This window comes from Dipteris shenzhenensis, chromosome 11 (assembly GCF_047967505.1).
Source record: "Dipteris shenzhenensis isolate YYH24624 ecotype China chromosome 11, Dip_SZ_1.0, whole genome shotgun sequence".
Classification (NCBI taxonomy): domain Eukaryota; kingdom Viridiplantae; phylum Streptophyta; class Polypodiopsida; order Gleicheniales; family Dipteridaceae; genus Dipteris; species Dipteris shenzhenensis.
The window spans coordinates 48,806,621-48,829,457 of NC_141606.1; the positions used below are offsets into that span (position 1 = coordinate 48,806,621).

Consider the following 22,837-nt stretch of genomic DNA (forward strand, 5'->3'; position numbering starts at 1 on the left):
TAATCCCGAATCACAGCTTGCATTCGAGCAACAAGAGAGGTTGAATGGCATCAGAAACCATAGCTTTAAAATCAACATGTTCCAGATAACTGTTATTCACCAACAAAAGCCTTCTGCAAGGCAATCTGTCGTCAAGAAAGTCATGCATGAGAGCCTCAACCAAAGAGGTGCATGATCGGAATACGAGAAGGCATGATCAACCTAAAGTTGACAAGTAAAGGCATCACAGTGTTGCGGGAGTGTGGGCTGTAATTCCTTCCATGGATCCACTAAACGCAGCAGAACCAAAAAATGCCTGTTGTTCAGAAGCCAGAGTGTGTCCCGAAGTATTATCTCCCGCTTGTGGAGCATTGTTGAAATCACCACAGATGAATGCATAGTGTTTCCACGGACAATATTTTGATGTTCAAGACAAAGGTAAAGCCCCGGCTGTCTTGAATGCTATTGCTTCTCTTCCTATGACTTCGGCCTCTCCGTCTCAGGGGAAGGGTAAAAATTTGAATGAAGGATGGCAAACTCCTCGCAAAGTTCTCTCCTAGGAGACCTCTGCCATCCAAGACTTGGAATGATGCATCTTCACGCGCCAAGAAACCAGCTGAAAACTCTAGCATTGGCTTGACTTGGGCTGCAGTCACTGCCAATCGTATCCTCTTCCTAGAAGAGGACGTTGCTGCTCTATTGTCTTTCTCTCAAGCTGATTCCTCTTCTCAAGACACAAGTCCAGATATTGAGGTGGAGATGCAAACATAGTAAGTTTGTTTATTCCTATACATAAGTGTCCCATAGCTATAAATATGCTTGACCACATCAAATGCGTTACACTCAATGTACAGGGTTTGTGTGATCGTAGAAAGTGGAAACGTGTGTGGATGTATATTAGACAATTGCAGCCAGACATAGCGGCTTTGCAAGAACATAATCAGCACATGTATGCTGGTCACACATGACATTTTGCTGGTTATGATATTTTCTATGCTCGAGAGCACTCTTTCTCTGGAGTGGCTTTTTTGGTAAGGCATGATCTTCAGCCCGTTGTGGCTCTCAATGATCGCCATGGTAGATGGATTATTATGCAATACCTGTTTCAAGGAGAAATATTTGCATTTGCATCGGTTTATGTCCCTCAATCTTCCAATGATCGAGCATTGATTTGGGATGCCATGCATAATATCGGGATTCTTACTTTGAGGCAAAAAAGTTTGGGTGTATTTTATGAAAAAGAAAAGTGAACTGTTTGGGCATTTCAAAGCTTTTAAAGCTATGATTGAAAAAGAAATAGGCCTGCAAATAAAATGCCTAAGGTCAGATGGAGGGGGAGAGTACCTCTCAAATGAGTTTGCAAGGTTCTTGCAGGAGCATGGCATAAAGCAGCAATATTCATGCAGTCATACCCCACAGCAAAATGGACTTGTAGAAAGGAAAAAGAGGCATATTAGAGAGGTATCTCGTGTCATGCTCAACGAAAAAGACTTGTCAGATTATTATTGGGCTGAAGCAGTTGTTACAACAGTCTACATAATGAACATGACTCCCATTGCAGCAATACATGGCATGATACTAGAGGAGAGGTATACTGGTAGAAAATCAGATATTTCTCATTTGAAAGTTTTTGGTTGCATTGCCTATGTTTATGTGCCAGATGAGTTGAGATCCAAGTTGGATGCAAATGCTGAGAACTGTATCTTTATTGGTTGTTCTGTGCAGCAAAAAGGGTATAGATGTTATAACTCTTTTATTCCTAAGTTTACAGTGAGCAGAGATGTTTTTGATGAGATGAGCAGTTGGTATAAACCTGTAAATATGATTGATGATGTAGAGGCAGAAAATGGTAATGCTGCATAGAATTCATAGCAGCAATCACAAAGTATTAGTGGACATGTAGGTGATTCACATACTTCGTAAATTGAGATCAAGAGGATCTCCTCAAAGCAATGTATATAGTGGTATGCAAGTATTACCGAAAGAAAAAGAGAAAGTAGATTAGCTAATGTTTGATGTGAATGCAGGTCAGTCTTATGTGGATGGTGAATCCAGTGGCTGAGAACAAAGGCTTGATGATGAGTTGAGTATTCCTTTTGTTGTTACACCTGGAGTAGGAAAGACAATGGATGTTTTGAGAGCACCTGGTAGTGAGTCTATTTTGCGTAGGTCTATCAGAGCTAGGTATTGGGTATCTTATTGATAGACTGAAATATGATGGATTTACAATCATTCACTATGCCTGTATGGTCAAAGTGATACATGAACCAAAACCCACTTCTTTTGAGCAAGCCATGGGAAAAGAAAAATGGGAGAAAGCCATGGATGAAGAAATGGATGTCTTGGAAGCAAATGCTACATGGGAATTGGTGTCTTTGCTTAAAGACAAGAATGCAATTGGCTACAAGTGGGTTTATAAGATGAAGCATAATGCAGATGGTTCTGTGAACAGATACAAGGTAAGATTAGTTGTTAAGGGGTATGCACATACATATGACATTGATTATGAAGAAACATTGAGTTCGGTTGCAAGGATGGCAAACGTAAGAGCAGTCATTGCTATGGCTGCATCAAAAGGATGGTCTCTGTATCAAAGGGATGTAAAGAATGCTTTCTTGCATGGTGATTTGTAAGAAGTCTATATGGAGCAGCCACCAGGTTATGTTTATGCTGTTCATCTTGAATTTGTTTGTAAGTTGAAGAAAGCCTTGTATGGCTTGAAGCAAGCATCCAGAGCATGGTCTGACAAGATAGAACAGTATCTTGTTACTACTGATTTTCAGATTTTTAAGGCAGATTTTTTACTTTATGTGAAAAACAGAAAAAGGTATTATGCTGCTTGTGATTTATGTTGATGATTTGATCATCATAAGTGATAGTGATGAAGATATCCTTTATGTAAAACTGCTATTGAAGTAAAATTTTGAGATGAAGGATTTGGGAGAGCTGCGTTATTTCTTGGGCATTGAGGTGATTAGATCCACAAGTGGGATATGGCTCTTGCAGAGGCAGTATGGATTGGACATGCTGTTCAAATATGGGATGACAGGCTGTAAGCTTATTTCAGTTCCTTTAAAACAGAATGTGAAGCTGAGCGCAGATGCAGATGGGCTTCTGGAAGATCTTACTATATACAGACGCATAATAGAAAGTTTGATTTATATGACTATTATCGGGTCAGATTTGAGCTATGTTGTTGGGTTGATAAGTCAATTTATGCAAGCTTCAAGAAAATTGCATTTCGATGGGTTGACACATATTGAGGTATGTGAAGTCCACATTGCAGTATGGACTATTTTATGAGACTGGGGTTCAGATTTAGTTGCATGGATACACTGATGCTGATTAGGTTAGTAGTATTTCTGATAGACAATTTACCAGTGGATATGTGTTTTATTTGGAGAGTGTTGCAGTCACTTGGAGCAGCAAGAAGCAGTCTACAGTTACCTTATCGAGCACAGAGGCTGAGTACAAGGATGCAGCAATGGCTGCATGTGAGGGAGCTTGGTTGCGTAAGCTATTTTATGATATGCATTATTCTACAGATGGACCAGTTGTCATTTATTGTTACAAAATGAGCAGTATACACTGGGTAAATAACCCAGTCTGTTAGACTAGAACAAAGCACATTGAGGTGCATTATCACTATGTGCGGGAGAAGGTTCTAGTAGATTTTATTGATCTAGTTTATGTCAGCACAGAGGATCAGGTAACTGACATATTCACGAGAGCATTGGATGTAGAGAAGTTGCGTAAGTTCAGAGACTTGCTTGGTGTGCATGAATTGGGATTGAGCTCGAGGGAGAGTGTTGAGATATCGATCTCCACTCGTGATATGTCAGGGTGATCGTTGTGCATTTATGTCATCGACTTGTTAGCTGCAGATGCGGTTGGTACACCGTCCATGAATAATAGCTGGATGACAACTATCTTTATGTACTCTAGTTAGTGGCTCAGTTAGTATGTCACCTAGGTTAGCTGAGTTTGGTTTGAGACCCACATATAGGGTTCACCTATTCTTTTTGTACTTAGAGAGAGTTCTTTTGGCTTACACAACTAAGAAGATTATCTAGATGGAAAAATTCTTAGAAGCACTCGTCATAAAAAAACGTGTTGCCGAAGTGGAACCTTGTAAGCCCAAAGTTGCCGCAGTTTTTTTCTCCACCACTGAACTGGCCGATGCATTCGCCAAATAGAATTACCTCTTTCTGAAACCCAGGGTTAAGGGAAAAGGATTTTGTATAATGCAGGTACTTTAATCTGAGATAGCCTCAAAGAACGAGAGAAGGATCCAAGGGAAAGTCAAAGTTCAATCCTCTAATCGATTCTGGAGTTCCAAAGGGGGAATCGGAACCATAGGCGAAAGCATATAAGTGATTTGTTGCCACAAAGTACGATAATGAGAACCCAAACCATACTATGTGGTTGTCAGAGAAAAGGGAAGCATAGAGCCATCATCATGAATAGCATTAGCAACAATATTGATCCCTTTAAAAGAAATAAACTAGGAACGACAAGGTTCAAGTGGATGCTGGAAAACTTTTGACCAGTGAATGCCTTCAGCCCGCAAAGAGTTATCCATCGGAGATTGTCGACCATGCCATTCAAGGTGAGACAGAACATGCTTCCAGTTAAGAAGCAAGTTGAAGACCATAGGGCAAGAGCCCAAGGATGATCACCTTTCAATAATTACAGCAACATTTTTTCTCTGTGAGCTAGGATGTGCACCTGGATATTAGTGATATTCAATCCTCCATGTATTTTAGGGGAATAAATTAGGTGCATCAAAAGCAGTTTGAGACTTTTTCTACCATGTTTGGAATGCCAAAAGATTTCCATAATGACAGACATAAAGGAATCAAGATTTGCCTTGGTGAACATGATCAAAGGTAGCTAAAATTGAATGTATGCCACAAGAATGGACTGCACTATTTGGAGACAAACATATAAAGGCAAGGTAGCCAATTTTCAATATCCAAGCTTTTTCTTGAGCTTGATTAGAACCTAATCAATTTGTTGTCGACGAGTAAGTCCCCAGCCCAAAGGATATCCATGGTGTTGAACTAACTGAGTGGGTGGGATGATCTCCCCTGGCCATAAGAGACTGTGCCAGTCTTTAATATGCAATGGGAGCAGCTTAGACGTTTGAAAGTTAACATGAAGGCCAGTTGCTAAACCATAAACCGAAAGGGCTTGCATCAAAGCAGAAAGATCACGCGGAGTATTCCTTGGAGTAAAAAAAGAGTCATTAGCATAGGCCCGAGCAACCATGCTGTGATTTTCATCTTGTTCCAAACCATGGAGAGAATCTCTAGCTACTAGATGATCAATGTATTGCAGCATAGGATGAGTAGAAATGGCATACAATAAGGCACTAAGGGAACTGCCTTGAGGAATTGAACTACGAAGAGTCCATTCTTCAGAGATGTCTCCAGAAAGAATACAAGCAGCATTGCTATCCTTGTAGAGCCAATAAATAACTTGCTGCATTTTTATTCCAAAGCCCAAGAATCACATTGTTTGCAAGATGAATTCCCATTGAAATGTGTCAAAAGCTTTGGCAATGTCAATCTGTAAGAGCAAAACATCTTGCTGCATGTACTTGGCATATTCAATTCCAACATAAGCATTGGCAATATTGTCCATGATATGCCTACGAGGAACAAAGGCCTATTGAGAAGGATGCAGCCCATCATGTAGATAGCCTTTGATATGGTCAACAAGCATTTTAGCTATGATCTTGTAAATGATTGGCATGAGCGGGATTGGTCTCCAATTAGTGATAAAATCAGAAATCTGCTTCTTGGGAAGGAGTTTTACCAGTCCCTTTTTCCATGACAGGGGCATTTGCTAATTTTCCCAAGCTGAATTAGCCATTTGCAGTAGAGGGGATTTGAGGCTATCCCAGAAAGCAAGAAAGAATTCAATTGTGAGGCCATCCCATCCTGGAGATTTTAATCTACCACATGATTTAAATGCATCTGACAATTCCCTTTTCAGTGAAGTTTCAATTCCAGTTCCAAATCCTGAGCTTGAGAAAGAATTGGATGGACATGCTGTAAAAGAAGCTGACATGTAGACAAAATCTTAGGAGAAGGAAAGTCCACATGCCCAAAATGGGAGAAGTACTGCACACAAAAATCAGTAAGTTCACAGCGAGATGAAGACCAAGAACCATGAGGCATCCGGACTCGACAAATATTTGCAGCTTGTCGTTTGTAATGTAAACTCTTAAGAAATTGCTTTGAAGAGCAGCCTTTATCTAAGAAAGTCCTTTGTCGAGATCGGGTTTCCCATTTAGCAAGCTTTCTTTGATCATTTGGTTGGAGACAGAATTTGGCCCGACATAAGTGCATGCTTTCATCAGAAGACAAAGGCCGAAGGTGACTAAGCTTAGTCAGACTTTGGCAAGTGAGTTTAGCATGCACAACTGTTTCCCGTGTGGCTCGCATAAATGATTTACCATAATGCCGAATCATAGCTTGCATTTGAGCAACAAAAGCCTGCCATGCATAATCCAGATCAATAATCGAGATCAAAAAGCATCCGAGAAGAGAGGTTGAATGGCATCAGAAACCATAGCTTTAAAATCAGCGTGTTCCAGATAACTGTTATTCACCAATAGAAGCCTTTTGCAAGGCAATCTGTCCTTAAGAAAGTCATGCATGGAGAGCCTCATTCAAAGAGGTGGATGATCGGAATACGAGAAGGCATGATCAACCCAAAGTTGACAAGTAAAGACATCATAGTGTTGCGGGAGTGGGCTGTAATTCCTTCCATAGATCCACTAAAGGCAGCAGAACCAAAAAATCAAACCATGCCTGCTGTTTAGAAGCCAACATATGAGTGTGGCCCGAAGTATTATCTCCCGGTTGAGAAGCATTGTTGAAATCACCACAGATGAATGCATAGTGTCTCCACGGATAATTGTGCATGGCATCCCAAATCAATGCTTGACCATTGGAAGATTGAGGGACATAAACCGATGCAAATTCAAATATTTCTCCTTGAAACAGGCATTGCATTATAATCCATCTACCATGGCGATCATTGAGAGCCACAACGGGCTAAAGATCATGCCTCACCAAAAAAGCCACTCAAGAGAAAGAGTGCTCTCCAGCATAGAAAATAGCATAACCAGCAAAATGTCATGTGTGACCAGTAAACATGTGCTGGTTATGTTCTTGTAAAGCCACTATGTTTGGTTGCAATTGTCTAATATAGATCCACACAAGTTTCCACTTTCTATGATCACACAAACCCTGTACATTGAGTGTAACGTATTTGATGTGGTCAAGCATATTTACAGCTATGGGACAGTTATGTACAGCAATAAACAAACTGACTATGTGTGCATCTCCATCTCAATATCTGGACCTGTGCCTTGAGAAGAGGAATCAGCATGAGGGGAGGACAATATAGTAGTAACATCCTCTTCTTGGAAGAGGGTACGATTGGCAGTGACTGCAGTCCAAGTCAAACCAATATCAGAGTTTTCAGCTGGTGTCTTGGCCTGTGAAAATGCACTATTCCAAGTCCTGGATGGCAGAGGTCTCCTAGGAGAGAGAACTTTGCGAGGAGTTTGCCATCCTTCATCCAAAATTTTACCCTTCACTTGAGACGGAGAGGCTGAAGTCATAGGAAGAGAAGCAGTAGCATTCGAGACAGTCGGGGCTTTACCTTTGTCTTGAACATCAAAATACTGTTTCACCCCTTTGTTTTTGACTACAGAAGAGGCATTGGCATTCTTACTCTGAGGCGGAACCATTTCAGTTGGTATTGGCATCTTGGGAGGTTGGGAAGGGCATTGCGAAGCCATATGTCCAAATTGCTTCTTGCATGACCGAATGTGAGGAATGATAAACCTTTTGACGACATAAAGGGGAATAACTGAAAGAGCTTGTGCATCACGTGAGTCCCACCTTTTCTGTTCTTGTGTGTGAGCCACCAAAGCAGCAGCTGCTGCACCTAACACTTGTCTTGCACCTTGACCTCTACCCCTGCCTCCACCTTGTTGAGGAGTGACAGGTGCAACCACAGTCTCTGGCCTTGTCTCATCTTCGTTAACATAATCCCTTAGATGTTTGCCATCTAAGATATTGCGGCTTAAAACTCCATAAGGAGTAGTTGGTGCCATCTAACTTATCCTCTTGAGTGAGGACACCCAAAACCTCATTGGGGTTGTTTTGAACCATATCTGCGAGACAAAACAAAAAAATGCAGCAAATCTGACAAGTGAAATCCCTTCCTGGGATGAAAGATGCACAACCAAAGTCTGCAAAAAGTATGCCCAAAATGACAGCTTGTTGTCACAGCCTATAAAAATCGTAAAATGCACCAGAGTGCTCTGCAAATGCCTAAAAATTGCTCAAACAATATTGCAAAAATTGCCAATGTCTGCAATGTCACTCAAAATGAGTCTAGAACTGCATGTAACAATCCCAAACTGTTTGAACATTGCCAAATTGCATCCAAATGCCAAAAGCCCCAATTTCTTCAGGGAAATTGCATCCAAAAGAGGGTGCCCCAATTATGCAATAATTTGTAGTGCAAAAGCAAAAGCAAAAGCCCCAAAATTTGGGGTGAAATTGAACTGAAATTGGGGCAAATCCACGAAAAGCCCCAAATTTGCTCACAAAGTGGCCTGCAAAGCACAAAAATTTGTCCCGAATCTGATTTGCCAAACAATGGCTCCCTGCAAAGTGTACCTGCAAGAATCACCTGTAAAAATTTGAAAATTTTCCAAATGTGCCAACAAAAATAACATGTACGCCAAGTGAATGCACAGAATGCAATGTGCATATACAAACACCACCAGCAAGTTGTACGGACAGCAACAGCCTGTTTGGACTGACGGGTATGAACTGTACAACAGAGCAAGTACGGATTGGCGCAGGAGTAGGTACGGAACGTGTTGTAGAGAAGGTACAGAACGTGTTGTAGAGAAGGTACGGAACATACGGCACTGCCAGCGTACGGTAGTACGTCGCTGACATGGTATGGTAGTACGACATTGTAAGTACGGAGCGGTTGCTATACGGACAGATGGCGACGGAGATGCAGGGCGGTACAGTGGCAGTACAACAACGGTACGTGCAGGTACGAAATTTTGTGCAGTCGTACAGATTGTACGGACGAGCATGGAGCTCCGAGTTGTGTGACCACGTAGGAGATGATCCGAGTGTGAGTAGTAAGCAGGAGCATGAGCTTGTGGCTCTGATACCAAATGTAAGAATAGAGCAAGTAGGAGCAAACGTAAGTGACAAAACCACACTAACCCACTAACTGTGGTTAGGAGGAAAAACCTCTAGTGAGGGAAAGGTGCCCCTAACTTACTTATGGATTACAATTGGTCACTGCCTAGAGTTATGGCAATAATTCGAACACAGAATCCTCTTTTGGATAGCATGCTGCTGAAATCTATTTTTAATAACTTGCTCAATTTATTCTCAACTAGTCAATGGCAAAAAGATTCTCGTGCTCAAATGTGTTATTAAAGTAGGTAAACATTGGCCATAGATGATTTTGCCATGGAGAACTACGTAGTCTATAGAAAGTATAGATCATCGATCCATTTTTCTAACTCTCCTATTTTTGTTCTATTCATCCTATAAAAAGCTCTACATGGAGGAGACAATTTCTCATAATCTATCCATTCTCTACAATGAATATAACTACTCTCTATCCATTTCACAAATCCATACACCTACGAAAGATATGGGGTGAATGGATAGCATTCACTCTTGGTTTGATAGTCATTGTGGGATGAGGAGGTAGATGCATCACCCTCTTGCTTGGATGCTTTAGCTTTCCCTTTTACAAAATTGGTCTTGGCAATTTTGGCCAATAGAATAGGATATTTATGCCGTTCATGCCTTGGCTTATGTTTCTTACATCTGAAACATTTACCTTGCTTAATTAACCTTGACGTGATTGGTTGTTTACATTTTGCACAATAGCTTTTTCCTTATTGAAGGGTTTACGAGGATTCAGCTTCTTGTAAGCTATTTCAGCCAATTTAGTGAAGTCTCTAAGATTGGTTGGGTTGAACATTACAACATCACCCTCCAGGATCAGCCTTGCCAAGCAGGTGGACGAGGTGCCCTTCTTTTCCTACACCACTCGGATTGGCAAGAGGCTACAGAGGGACTCTTTGATTTGGACCCCTTTGAGGGAGAGTCATTGGGTGGCCCAGAGAGTGCCCCAGGAGATATGCCACTCCAAGTTTTAGACGTGTCTATGATCCAAATTGCAGCTGAGGAATATCTCCTACTTCTGGTTGGCTGTCCACGGAGGCTTGTCCATTGGACTGTGGTTGGAGTAGATGTGGGTGGAAGGGCAGTGTCAGTGTTGCCTTGTTGGATTTTTGGATACGATCCCTCACTGTTTTTGGAGCTGTCGTAGCGTAGTGAGGATTGGATGGGAGCCCTTAGGATTATGACTCGCATGTAGAGCCTTCAGAGGGACTACACTTGGGAGATGGTGGCTTGGTTAATTAAGGGAGTTCACGCGTTCTAGATTGATGAGGTCTCTCCATTTAGAGTATAGAGCTCCATGAGGCGGTCCCTCATGATAGCCCGAATCCTCATCCCCCTCCGTAGGATAGCGTGTGGGAGGTAGTAGCTAGTATCACGGCATGGAACATTTGGGTTGCTCGCTATAATTTGGTGATGGGCGAGCATTCGGTTCTACCCTTGGCTACCTTGGTTGCCATCTGGCAGGATATCATCTACACCTTGCGCTCCACTTGGGAGCGTGGGACCTCGAGCTCTAGGGCGACTGTCACAAGGTGCGCACGTTTTTGCAAGCTTGGCTTGCACGAGTTTTCTACATTTTTACTCTGCGAGGGATTCGTTGGATGTATAGTCTCCCCACCTGCTAGAGATTCCCTAGGGAGTGAGTTGGGTTTCTTTGGAACATGGTGGTTTTCTTTTTCTAGCTTTGATCTGGTTTTCCCATACTCACCTTCGGGGCTGTTGTTTTGCATGAAGTTTTTCAAGCATTATTAGAAGGTTCCTTTCTTTGCCAAAAAAAAAAAGAAAAACATTTCAACCTCATACCTCACTTTCGGGCTTAGGACTGCTAAATGTTTCTTTTTTCTATCATCCTCACTCTTTCCAGGTAATTCTAAAGAGAGTTTTCAAAATATGGCTGTAAATTCAACATTAATCTCATTCTCAAATTGTTCTAAACCTTTCCTAATGGAAGGTAAATTCCTCTTTGTGCCTCAAAGGCATGAAAGTGGCTTTCAGCTGCTTCACAAGCTTAGACCATTTTGCTAGGTTCTCTTCCCGTTTGTAACAAAGACCACCACATCAAAGCATCTATGTGTAAATGCAATGTGGCAAGAGCAAGCTTCTCTTGATCAATCTTGTCTTGATGGGCAAAATACAGCTCAAAATGGTGAATCCAATTAAGATTTTATCCGCCTCTCTTGCTCCATCATATTTAGGGAATTCAATTCTCTCTCTTGGTTGAAATTTGACTCGTTTCGAAGGAGTATTCAAATCTTCATCTCCAAAATTCAGCTCTCTCTTAGTCCCTAATTTTGTCAATATGGACTGCTCAATCATGTCGCTAAGTTGAGAAACCATCTTATCAATGGCGGTTGATGCCACTTCTCTTCTCTTCGCATTTGGATTGTATGTGTGAGGGATTTTGAGCTAAGGGTGTAAACACATCTCCTTGCTCATGGGTGGACTCATTTCTCCTTTCAATTCCAAAGGATAACTCTCTATTTAGAGGTTCTTGTAGGAAAGAAGAAGGTAATTCTATTCGTGGATTATCATACTCAAGATGTGTATAAGTCTCATCTAATCTATCCTCTTGAGGAGAAGGTGATGGTGTTCTATCCCTATCTCCTTCGGGTAGTGGAGGAAAAGGAACAAGTTCATTCTTAAATCTCCCCTCCCCTTCCCCTTCCCCTTCCCCTTCCCCTTCCATTGTTTCGTTTAACTAATAAAAGACAGGAAATGACTTGCTGTAATTTCGGAATAGAGGTTTATTTTGCAGCAAAAGTAAAGTGTTATAGAATTGGTGGTACTTATCTGACTTGTGCTTCGTTTGTGTCGAAAACTCCCTCAAATGAGCTCTTCTTCCTTCTATTTGGGGCTCTTCTTCCTTGTTTTAATGCTGTAAACTGGTACACTCAATCTGGGTTTTTTATTTCGAGTGAATTAAAGACCTACACACCTTTATAGGGGGTGTACTTGGTGGGTACATCACCCCCTTAAAACCTCATTCCAATCCGACTTTCCGTTAGGGAGAACGACCTTGGGAAAGGGGGGACGGGGGTTCCCTTTTCTTTATAATTTAGGGTGCATTCATACCCGGGGGGGGGGTTTCATCCTATTAGGACACCCTGTTCCCCGTGCAAAGAGCAGAATTTCCTAACAAAGCCATTGCCTAAGAACCTCAAAATTCCAGCCTTCTGGCCTCTTGCCAGAAATTTGTAAGTTTGACTCAGTTGTTTCGAATTTTAGAGATGAGATTCTGATTCCGATTCAGAGATTCGAATTCTAAGGTTACGGGCAGAAATTCGAAATGATGATCTCAGAAATTCAAAATTCAGAAATCAGATGGTTGGAGGACTCCTTGCAGAATTGGAGATCATGTGTATGGGAAACCCTTGGCGTTGTGATGTGTTGCCAAGTTCTCTTCCGCCTATTGAGCCCACGCTTCTTCTTGTCCCTTGTTGTTCGTGTGCATGTCCATGTTGTGCCTATCCGTACGTACAACGCTCCTTGCCTGCTTGCCAATGTCCGTTCTTCTCGTCTTCCACACTAGAAGCCCACACTACAGCTTGCTCTTATCAAGGTCACCATGCAATTTGGATTGTAATCTATCCTCAAAAAGTACACAATAAAATGGTTCAAGAAGCAAGAATGCAAATGTGTGCAATGCATGTAGAATTTGAATGCCAATTGGCCCTCCAATGGGGAAAGAGCGCCCTCGTGAGAGTACTTGTTTCTTGTTTTTGGCCTACATGCAAGGTGGGAGAGAGATGGTGGATGAATGCAAGGTGGGAGAGAGATGGTGGATGAATGTAAGGTGGAGAATGCTACGTGAGATTCCCAATGAAGGGGGATATCCCTTTGTCAATGTCTCTTGAGATCACTCAAGCTTTATCTTCCCATTTAGGCCTACCCTTAGTCTATGACCCATGCATTTGCTAGACGATGCACTGTAATGCAACCTTCCCTTTCCTATTGCCCCTAGGACCTAGACACATTGGTGGACATCTTTGTTAATAAAGCAAGTGTTACATGTTTAAATTTGCTGCCGTCTAAAGTAGTGGCTCCAGCTCAACAAGCCCTATCTTCTCAAATGATTCTCTGCCATACCAATATTGGTCGGTGTTCATCATAAATACAAACACATGTCACAACATTAAATTAGCATATAATGTAATAATGTTTTAATATCTACTAATGACAAAATAGTCGTTTCTCTTGTCATGACACATAGGCTCCCATTTTATGGCACCCACTTATCTAGAGGTCTCCACGATGGCCAATCGCATTGTGGCTATTTGTGCCTCCACTTTTGGTCCATTGCTCAAGGTTATCACTTCGGCCGCAATCTCCTTACTACGGAGCTAAAGTATCTTCATTGAGGCTATGTATAAAACGATCTTGCTTCATCTCTGGTGCAGCTTCCAAGCCTCGGATGGAATCTGATGTGATTGATATGGGTGGGTATAAAGGGAGGTTGAGTGATAGGGGATATGCACTAAGGGTTGGGGATGATAGAGTACTCAGAGTGGTATGGGGACATTTGGGAGATCGCTAATGTGAGCCTAACTAAAAAGAGAAAGGGTGTCTTGTCTAAGGACAAGAAAGAGGAGTACAAATGTAATGCATAGGGGGTATTGTGGAGGTATGACTAGCAAGGCATGCTGAGGCGGTACTTATGCCAATGCCCTCCTTGCAGACTGTGTCCCGTTATTGTAGAAGTGTGCACCTCTTTCCTACCTACAAAGGTGTGAGGTCCTCATCCAAATGGATCTGGGGTGTCGCGTAGAATTGTACTTGTGCATGGTGCTGCAAGGCAAGCCTAAGTGTTCCTAAATTGGATGACAAGAGGTTGCTCCCGAGTGGGGTCCTGTCCTATGTGCCGTGCGCCCTCGACGCCATGCTCCAAGACTCCAAGGGTGGAAGCTACAAGTTGATCGTATCGTTGATTGGCAGTCGTGGAGGTGCGAGGGACTTAGAGAACTCTAATTTGAGAGCCTTACTGGCTATGTGTTGTTGCTTCGGATTGGTGGATGCTATGTATAAAACGATCCTGGTCCATCTCTTGTGCACATGGGCGATGAAACTTCATGAAGAGTTGCTTCCATGCGTCAGGTGGAATCTGATGTGCTTGATGTGATTGATATGGATAGCATGAAGGGAGGTTGAGTGATGGGGCATAGGGGCACAAGGGTGGGGATGATAGAGGATGTAGAGTTGTATGGGGACATTTGGGAGATGGCTAAGGTGAGCCCAACTAAAGAGGGGTAGGGTGGTTGGCTAAGGGGTCCCAAAACCCCTGGTTCGATTACGAGTGCAAAGAGATGAGAGCCTAGCTCACACATGAGTGAGCATTGGGACAATTGACTTCACCAGAGAGACAACGGATCTCAGGCCGAGTGACACGGTGTAAGAAACGAGCTTTCCTCATACATAGGATGGATGAGGTGATAAGATCCTTTCGCAGAGGGGATCCTACTGCAGGTTGGGGGCTCTTATAAGAGGGGAACAGCCATCCCCATCACAGATCCAGTGGTTTGGCACACATGCACGTTCCTTGTATGATGTCCCAGGTCAGAGCCCACCTGCTTTGCCCTCTATGGCCTGGCCCACTACGTGTCACTTGTTTACTGAACAGAATGTATGGGCTGTCCTTCTCCTGTTGCATAATCGGAGATCATTAGATCATGAGGGATTATGCACTGAGCACTTTGCACATGGGCAGGAGGTCTTGACCCCAGTTCTAGTGCAGCTGTTCAATCATGCCGTATGCCATGGTTTCCCATCTACTTGGAGCACTACCACCATAGTACCGATACACAAGGCATGCGATCCCATGGACATTGGGAACTATCGCACTCTCATGATCGGCCACACTCTGGCTAAGATATACGGGTCAATACTAGAGAGGAAGATCAGTAGTCGCACAGAGGATCATGGGCAGCGGGCTCTTGGGCAAGCAGGCTTTCGGAGACAGCACTCCACCTTGGATCACATCTTCACCTTGAGGGCTATCATTGAGGAGACGAAGTCGAGGCACCATAAAGTCTACACTTGCTTTGTAGACTTTCGTAAGGCGTTTGATACTGTTCCATGTTCTCGCTTGATCAGGAGATTAGAGGTGCTGCAGCTCCCAGAGATCATGATTTGGGGGGTGATGAGCCTATATGAGTCTGTTAGAGGGAGAGTACGTGCCCTGGAGGTATATCGGATTGGCTTTAGAGCACTATCAGAGTGAAACAAGGCTGGTCCGTATCATGGACTCTCTTTGGGCTCTATATTGATGAGATACAATCATTTGTAGATTGGCTAGGTGGAGAGGCCTTACTTCTGGCTGACTTGATGGTGTAGATACTGTTGTACGCAGACGACATAGTCCTCATATCATCATTAGCAGAGGGATTGCAGAAACATTTAGAGGTTCTGGAGATGTTCTGCAGAGAGAGGGGCCTAACAGTGAATCTTGGGAAGACCAAGGTTATGATCTTCAACACCTCGCGAGTAGTATCCCGTCGCCAGAGTTTTACGTATCGAGGTGAGCTAGTGGAGATAGTACTGTCTTACACATATTTGGGGGCAGTGTTCACCAAACCAGTTTTTACGATGACCCATGCAGCTATAGCACGACTCACACGAGGGTTGGGTGCTCTCGCCTGATTAGAGAGGTAGTGCTTCTAAGACCCTCCGACGAAGGGTTGGCTTTTTGACACCTTGGTGAGACCGATTGCCATGTATGCAGTACCTTTCTAGGGGAGTGACATTTTAGCGACAGATTGGAAGAGATTCGAGAGACTACAAGTGACTATGGGATCTAGGATGATTCGGAGTAAGCCTTCGGTCCCCCATCAGATTATATAGGTAGAGTTCGCCATGACTCCTCTCCAGATTGATGCCATCTTCCAGACAGTGACTTTAATCCACAGAGTTTGGGCCTTACCTCAGTGGAGATTACCAAGACTAGCATTGGAGTCTTCCAAGAGACTGGCAGAGAGCAGTGTTGATACAACATGGTACGCACGGATATCCACATGGTTTCGTAGCCACGGCATTCATATGGACATACTTCCCCTCTTTTAGTACAGCATGGATGCACCACTTGAGATGATCCCACGAGATGAGATCAACCGTATTATCCTGCTGGACCTCGGGGATCAGGAGTTCTCCACCAAGATCTAGTTCTACCATGACCACTCCCTGAGGATCTTTGAGTATGGTCTCGTCATTAGACCTCAGTATCTCGAGGATAAGAGAGTCTCACATGCATTGAGGATTGTTATCGGACCGTTGCGAGTCTCGTCACATCAGTTGAGGATTGAGGGAGTGAGAGATGTAGGCATACCCAAAAAGCAGAGGATCTGTAGACTAAGTCTAATGGGGGAGGTCGAGACAGAGGAGCATTTTTTGTGTGTTTGCCTAGTCTACTATGAGATCCGAGGGCGATATCACTACCTCTTTGAGTAGAGGCATGGATTGGGTCCACTTACATGACTGATCCACTTTCCTGACCAGGTTTGTGTTGGGCTCTATCTGATTGAGATGCGGCAATACAGAGATGTATTCATGTGAAAGACTAGAGAGCAGCGGGAGGCTATGCCACAGGCCATCGGGATAGACCGAGCATAGACACGTGTCACAGGCTTCTATGCAGCTCTTGGGGAGGCTGAGGGAGAGGAGCTTGATGAGATGAGAGCACAATGAATTAGTAGTGAGAGTCATCGCCACGATGTTGCCAGACAAGAGATGCACACTCCACATGTGGCATGGAGAGTGACTAGAGCACACACGATCGAGTTCCAGTCTATTTCAGCCCTCTTCAGAGGAGACCGCCAGAGACGAGGCATCACCCTTGGCGAAGCCCACCGGATACAAAGATCGAGGAGACCATGCCCTCCGCCACCTTGAGAGACACCTTGACAGACATAGATACGACAGCTCCTCACATCCCATCAAAGAGCCACTATGGCACCTGGATATGTGGAGCCTGCACGCGTACTCAAAGCATTAGCTCTGAGCACCTGATACTGTCTTGTTATTTGCTACTTTGCTATTTTGCTCACTAGTTCGGCACTCTAGCTTTCAGCAAGGGCCTTAGTGAGCCCTTTGCTTCAGCCCATAGCGGCTTGTATGAGTTACTTTTGGTTTTGTACCTTTGTCTCATAGGCCTCCGAGGCCTCCTGTAGATGTGAATACATCTTTCCTTTTTTCTACTTTTGCCATATTGCTTTGCTGTTTTTTAACTGTTTTTTTTGGAGGTTTCTTATGAGTATACAATGGGTGTGAAGGGCACAATGTCCTTCACACCCTTCATCCCTTTAGACTTTGAGAGGGCAGCAGTGTGGTGGCAATTTATGAGGAGGAACCAAAGGGGGATTACGAAGAGGGAGGGGGCTTTTCTTGGCAAGTGAGGGGGACTGGGAATGGTCAAAAGGGCGCTTTGGGGGGGGGAAGGGGGGGGGGGAGGGGGCAGAATGGCCAGGAGGGAGGGGGATTCGGAAGGCCAAGGGTGGGCTGCGAATGTAGGTGGAATGAATGGACTTGGAGGGCTTGGGAAATCAGAAAGGGTTAGGAAAGGGAGGAGTGTAGAGGCAAGAATGGAGCGGGTAGGGAGTGCGAGTGCGGGCGGAAGCAGCAGGCTGGAAGCAGAATGTAGAAACGGGGGAGCAAAATGCAGAAATGGAGGAGAGCAACTGAGAGTTTTTTTTTTTGGGGGGGGGGGGGGTGGAGGCAGAAGAGGGGGAGTAGGCTGCGAGTGGGGGGTAGCAGGGGGGGCTGAGAGCGGGGGCTTGGAGCGAGCAAGTGAGAGAGAGAGAGAGAGAGAGTTTATTGTAAGTCTTTGAAATACCGAAGGTTCTATGAGATAGTGCTTTGTATTAGGGGGTTATAGGTAGACGTTGCACCACACAAGGGATGTCGAAGGAGGTTGGTGTAAAGCAGGGATGCCCCTCTCCCCCACCCTATTCGGACTTTACATGGATGAGTTAGCATCTTTGGTTGATAGATTAGGAGGTTGAGGCTTGGCTTTCACACTCTATCTTACTTGTCGAGTTAAATGCGGATGATGTATTACTTATCTTAGACACACCAGAGAGACTACAGATGCGCTTGCTAGCTTTGCAGGCTTTTTATGAGAGCCAAGGCATGAAGGCCAGCGTTGGAAAAGCCAAGATTATGAACCTCAACGCTAATGAAGCTCAACTTTGGTGAGAAGCTTTCACACTTGAAAAGGAGCCAATTGAGATAGTCAGATCTTACGTATACTTGGGATACATTTTCACATGTGACAAGTTTACCATGAAACCGGCAGCACATGTATGTTGGCTAGCTGAAAATGTTCACATGCTGACAATGGAAACACCATCTCTCTAGTCTCGACAACACACATGCGACCAAGATGGCCTTCTACATCAAACATTTCCTCCACCACAGCGAGGACGGCTTCATCAAGGCACTAGAGTACTTACAGGTCCACCCCTCCATGCAGTATGGATGACTACGGGCCAGCTCAAGACTTCATCTCTTTGATTCCAGATTAATGAGAGATGTTAGATTGCACCCACATGACACTGTAGAGATCGAAGGATTTGCACTCTTTGTGATGCATGAGGTGTAGACTAATGGAGCATGTCTTGATGGGACGCCTCAGATACAGTGAGATCTAGGGAGGTACCTTTGACCCTTCACCCATGGATACATAGATATGAGCAAAGTCATTCATTACCAAGTTAAAAAATGTGCTCATGAGGTCACCCCGACTTACATTTAAACTCATTAGACCCCCCATGGAGATAGCAAGAGATCACATACTTTTTCACAAGAGAAGACGTAGCTAGGAGACATTAGGATTGAGACCGTGACTTTTAGGCATTCCAGGTCAGCAAGAGACGAGACAAAGGTCCCTCGAGCAAGTGTCCCATTCAGGGTACCATCATTGGGGTTTCTCGATGCCAAGCGCTCACATCGCTACAAGTATACCGTATCGGGGGAGTCGAGCATGCCAATTGCGGTAGATCTTGGACATCTTTGAAAGACACTAGGATCCCAAATGGGATCCCAATCAAGCTCACTTGGAGCAGACTCATGACCATAGGTGACAACATAGGCCATGACAGGAGCTACTCGTGACACTTTCAGTTCTTCTCACTCATGTTGTTTCTAGTTTCATTTCATTTCATCCATTGTTTCTTAGAGGTGGGATAGACACGTCCACTTGCCCCCATGGGGGCTGTATCTCATGGCGACTTCAATTTTCTTTGGTCTCATAGGCCTTTTTTGCCCTTCCAAAGATGTTTATAAATATTTCTTTCTTTTCTCGTGTGTGTGTGCGTGCACGTGCGTATGCTGAATGTCTAAGGTGTTTACGCAGCCTTTGGCATTGCAAGAACCTCACAGATCATGTTTTCTTTGGTCTAGAGGCATTTCTCTTGTGAATGGTGTGCTTATTGATGCATGCATGGTTTTATCCTTTCCATTGGCAGCCACGAAATTTGATTTGGGAGAGCATTATAGACCGCTTTGGCATTTATTGTTGCAACACACGCTTTATGATTTGCAGCCTTTACCTCTTTTCTTGAGATCACAGATCGTCTCAAAGATTGGGTACTACACTCAGATGATCATACTTGTCAATCGTTGCCTCACTTATTTTAGCATTGCTTGGATTGCTCACGATGTTTCTTGTTGATGTCTATCCTTGCGGGAATCTATGCCTCACTTATTTTAGCATTGCTTGGATTCTCGTGATTTCCTCTTTATGTTTCAACAATGACCTACAGCTCGTTTCCCTATAGCTACTTTTGGCAAGCTATTCTGGGTCTTTGGTGTTCATCTTGTCAAGCAGGGATTTGATCTTTTCTTTCATTGGGTCCATTTTTGGGCACTAAGGATTCAATAATGGAAGGACCGCAATCAGTCTTTGGTGATCTTGACCTGTCTAAGTATCATTTCTTTTGCGGTCCTCTAAGGCAATCATTCTTTGATTGCCTGCATGCACGGGATGTGGATTATCATGCTATTATTCCCATAATGAGATCTGCTTGTCCCCTCTTTTTGCGGGGACAGTTTCATAGTTTCTTGTAATATAATACATATGAATTTCAGCCCCCCCCCCAGAAAAGAATGTGTGTGTGTGTGTTTTTGTGAAAACTATATTGCTTTATATTACAAAAAACAGTCCCAAAGAAGAGACATTAAGCTACTACATATATGTACACATGTTTCTTTCTTGTGTATGTGCACACACATTTTTGTTTTTGATGAAATCCATGTAGCTTTATATTACAAAAAAATAGTCAATCACTCTCTCTCTCTCTCTCACACACACACACACGTGCGCGCACACTTTTTTGGGGTGAAATCCAATTGTCATTATATTACAAGAAATAGTCCCGAAGAAAGGGACAATCAGCTAGAAGCATCAGAAGAGCCTTACCAACCCCCAACCCCACCCCCCCCCCCCTCGCCCCCCCACACCACACACACACACACACACATACATGTATGTTTCAATAGTGCGCATACGCACACGTGTGTGTGGGTATGGCTCCACATTGGCAAGGTAGAATAAGTTTAACTTTACTAGTTGTACCTAGCTTTGAGCTGTGTGTATAGAGGTTTTTTAATGATCATGTCCTTTGTTGATGATTGTAGGGTTTTACAAATGCGATAAGGAAACCAGTGTTGGTTCGAGATTTTATTTAGACATTCTGAAGGTTACAGATGCACAAAAAGAGATTTTCATTGGCTTGTAGATTACACTATGCTATTGCATTGCAATTGGCTATGGAATCTATACAACAGATTTCTGCAATGGCAACGTATGAAGTAGGTTTTTGTTTAGTCAAGTTGTAGCATTACTCAATCATGGTCAGCTTTGAAGCTTGTGCGAGTCTTGCTCTTCGGTCACTTGGAATGATGCCAGTGTATATCTTTGTAGTGATTTACCAAAGTGTTTTATCAAACCTTGGTATGGCCTTGCTATGTGAAGTTAATGGCTTCTTTGCACATGTCCCTTCTAGTTTGAGTCAGGTTGCATATGTCTCAACAATTCTCCCTTTCAATAGTGGTCGTGAAATTATTGCCACTGGCAAGTTAGGCTTGAAAGCTTTTGCATGCTTACAATGAAGTTGGTATGGAACTCTTTGCAATGCGTAGACTTAGAGAATACTATTATATTTGTAACCATGGTCAAGAGGTTTGCATGTTTAAAAATTTTTTTGTTGGCTAGTAAAAGAAAATTTGGAGAGTCCAAAAATTGGTTGTATTTGGAGTTTCATATCTTGTGGCACCAAGTATAGTATATGAATCTAGGCTTTCAAATCCAACAGGTTTATGGTATGGACAACATGAACCACTCCTTTATTTATGGCTTATGGCAGCAAATGAGGTGCAAAATTTTGCCTTCAAAACAAAATTGAAAACCCATTGGTCTATCATAGACAGAATGAAAGTGCAAGGCGGACCTAGCAACACATGCAAGACTAGCACATGCCTATAGCTAGTGGAAGACATAACATACATCTTTGTAAAGCATCAATTGAAGCAAACATAGCCTCAACACAACCTTTAAAGCGGTAAGTGGAAGCAAAATGGCCAACTACAACACCAGAGCAATGCAAGCAATGTCAATCAAGCCGTTTGACAAGAGACAAAATGAATAGCAATGCCAAAGATTGCGATGTAAGCAAACAAGGTAGCTAAGGACCTAGAATTAGCAAAGTAGACATAGATAGACATGACGACGGAGCTACACAAGCTCATAGTTAGCTACTTCACCCTAATCTGCCGGATTTAGCATTAGGGAAGAGTGCAAACAAAGCAGAACTATAAAAAGAGTTCATTGTGTTTGTGTCTGGAGTCCTCTTGAATGATATCGCCAATCAAAAATAGGCAAGCTCAATTATGCTAAATTGCTTTGAGTTGTCTGGTGGGTGTTCGTGCCTCACAGAAAAAACCGCGAAACAAGTAGTCACAAATGCATGCCTTGAAGAAAGTAGGGCATTGTGACTTGTTGGATTGGTGATATGATAAGGTTGGCATTAATCATGAGATCAACTTGACTTGCCATTTATGAAGAACATCAAGCAATGTTGGCCTTGAAGCACCATAACACTTTATTAGTGCAAAATTGACAATCGAGATGATGGGCAAGTTTATCGAGCTAGAAAAGGTATTGCCAACCTTAATGCACCCAATATTTCTCTCTACATCTCCCTTTACCATTTCCACTAATTTTCTCCTTCCATGCCTAGCTAGCTAGCTTCAACTATGACAACACACCTTCATCTTGGAAGAACCGTGTGGATAGCTTCTTCCCATCATGCCATCACAGTTGTTATTGGCTTAGGAATGAATTCACCGAAGGCCATCTTCCATGCATAGATTAACTAGCAGTTTTGTATTTTGCCTAGCATGCTGCTGTTATGCAAGTGTCCAAAGAATACTTCCGTTATGAAACGACTGAAGATGGTTCATCATAGAATGTCCATGGAACACTCCATGACTCTGATGTTTAGAGCTATGGGGCATAAGCGTCTAGAGTGTAGACTCTAATCTTTGATGTCTAGAGCTATGAGGCATAGAGATCCCTTAGAAGTGGAACTCACCTCACATTTCTCCATAGTGCCATA

The 22,837-nt window shown here is 43.2% G+C and overlaps 1 protein-coding gene across 2 annotated transcripts in view; it reads left to right on the top strand.

The window, feature by feature from the left end:
• The window catches only part of CTF18 (P-loop containing nucleoside triphosphate hydrolases superfamily protein), an 89,018-nt gene extending 67,725 nt beyond the window's left edge, over positions 1-21,293 (top strand). For both annotated transcript variants that reach the window (XM_087381521.1, XM_087381522.1), the window contains exon 25: positions 20,859-21,293. In XM_087381521.1, the coding sequence (XP_087237647.1) occupies positions 20,859-20,909 (51 nt within the window). In that variant the 3' untranslated portion in view covers positions 20,910-21,293. The remainder of the gene's footprint in view (positions 1-20,858) is intronic.
• Positions 21,294-22,837: the final 1,544 nt, after the last annotated feature.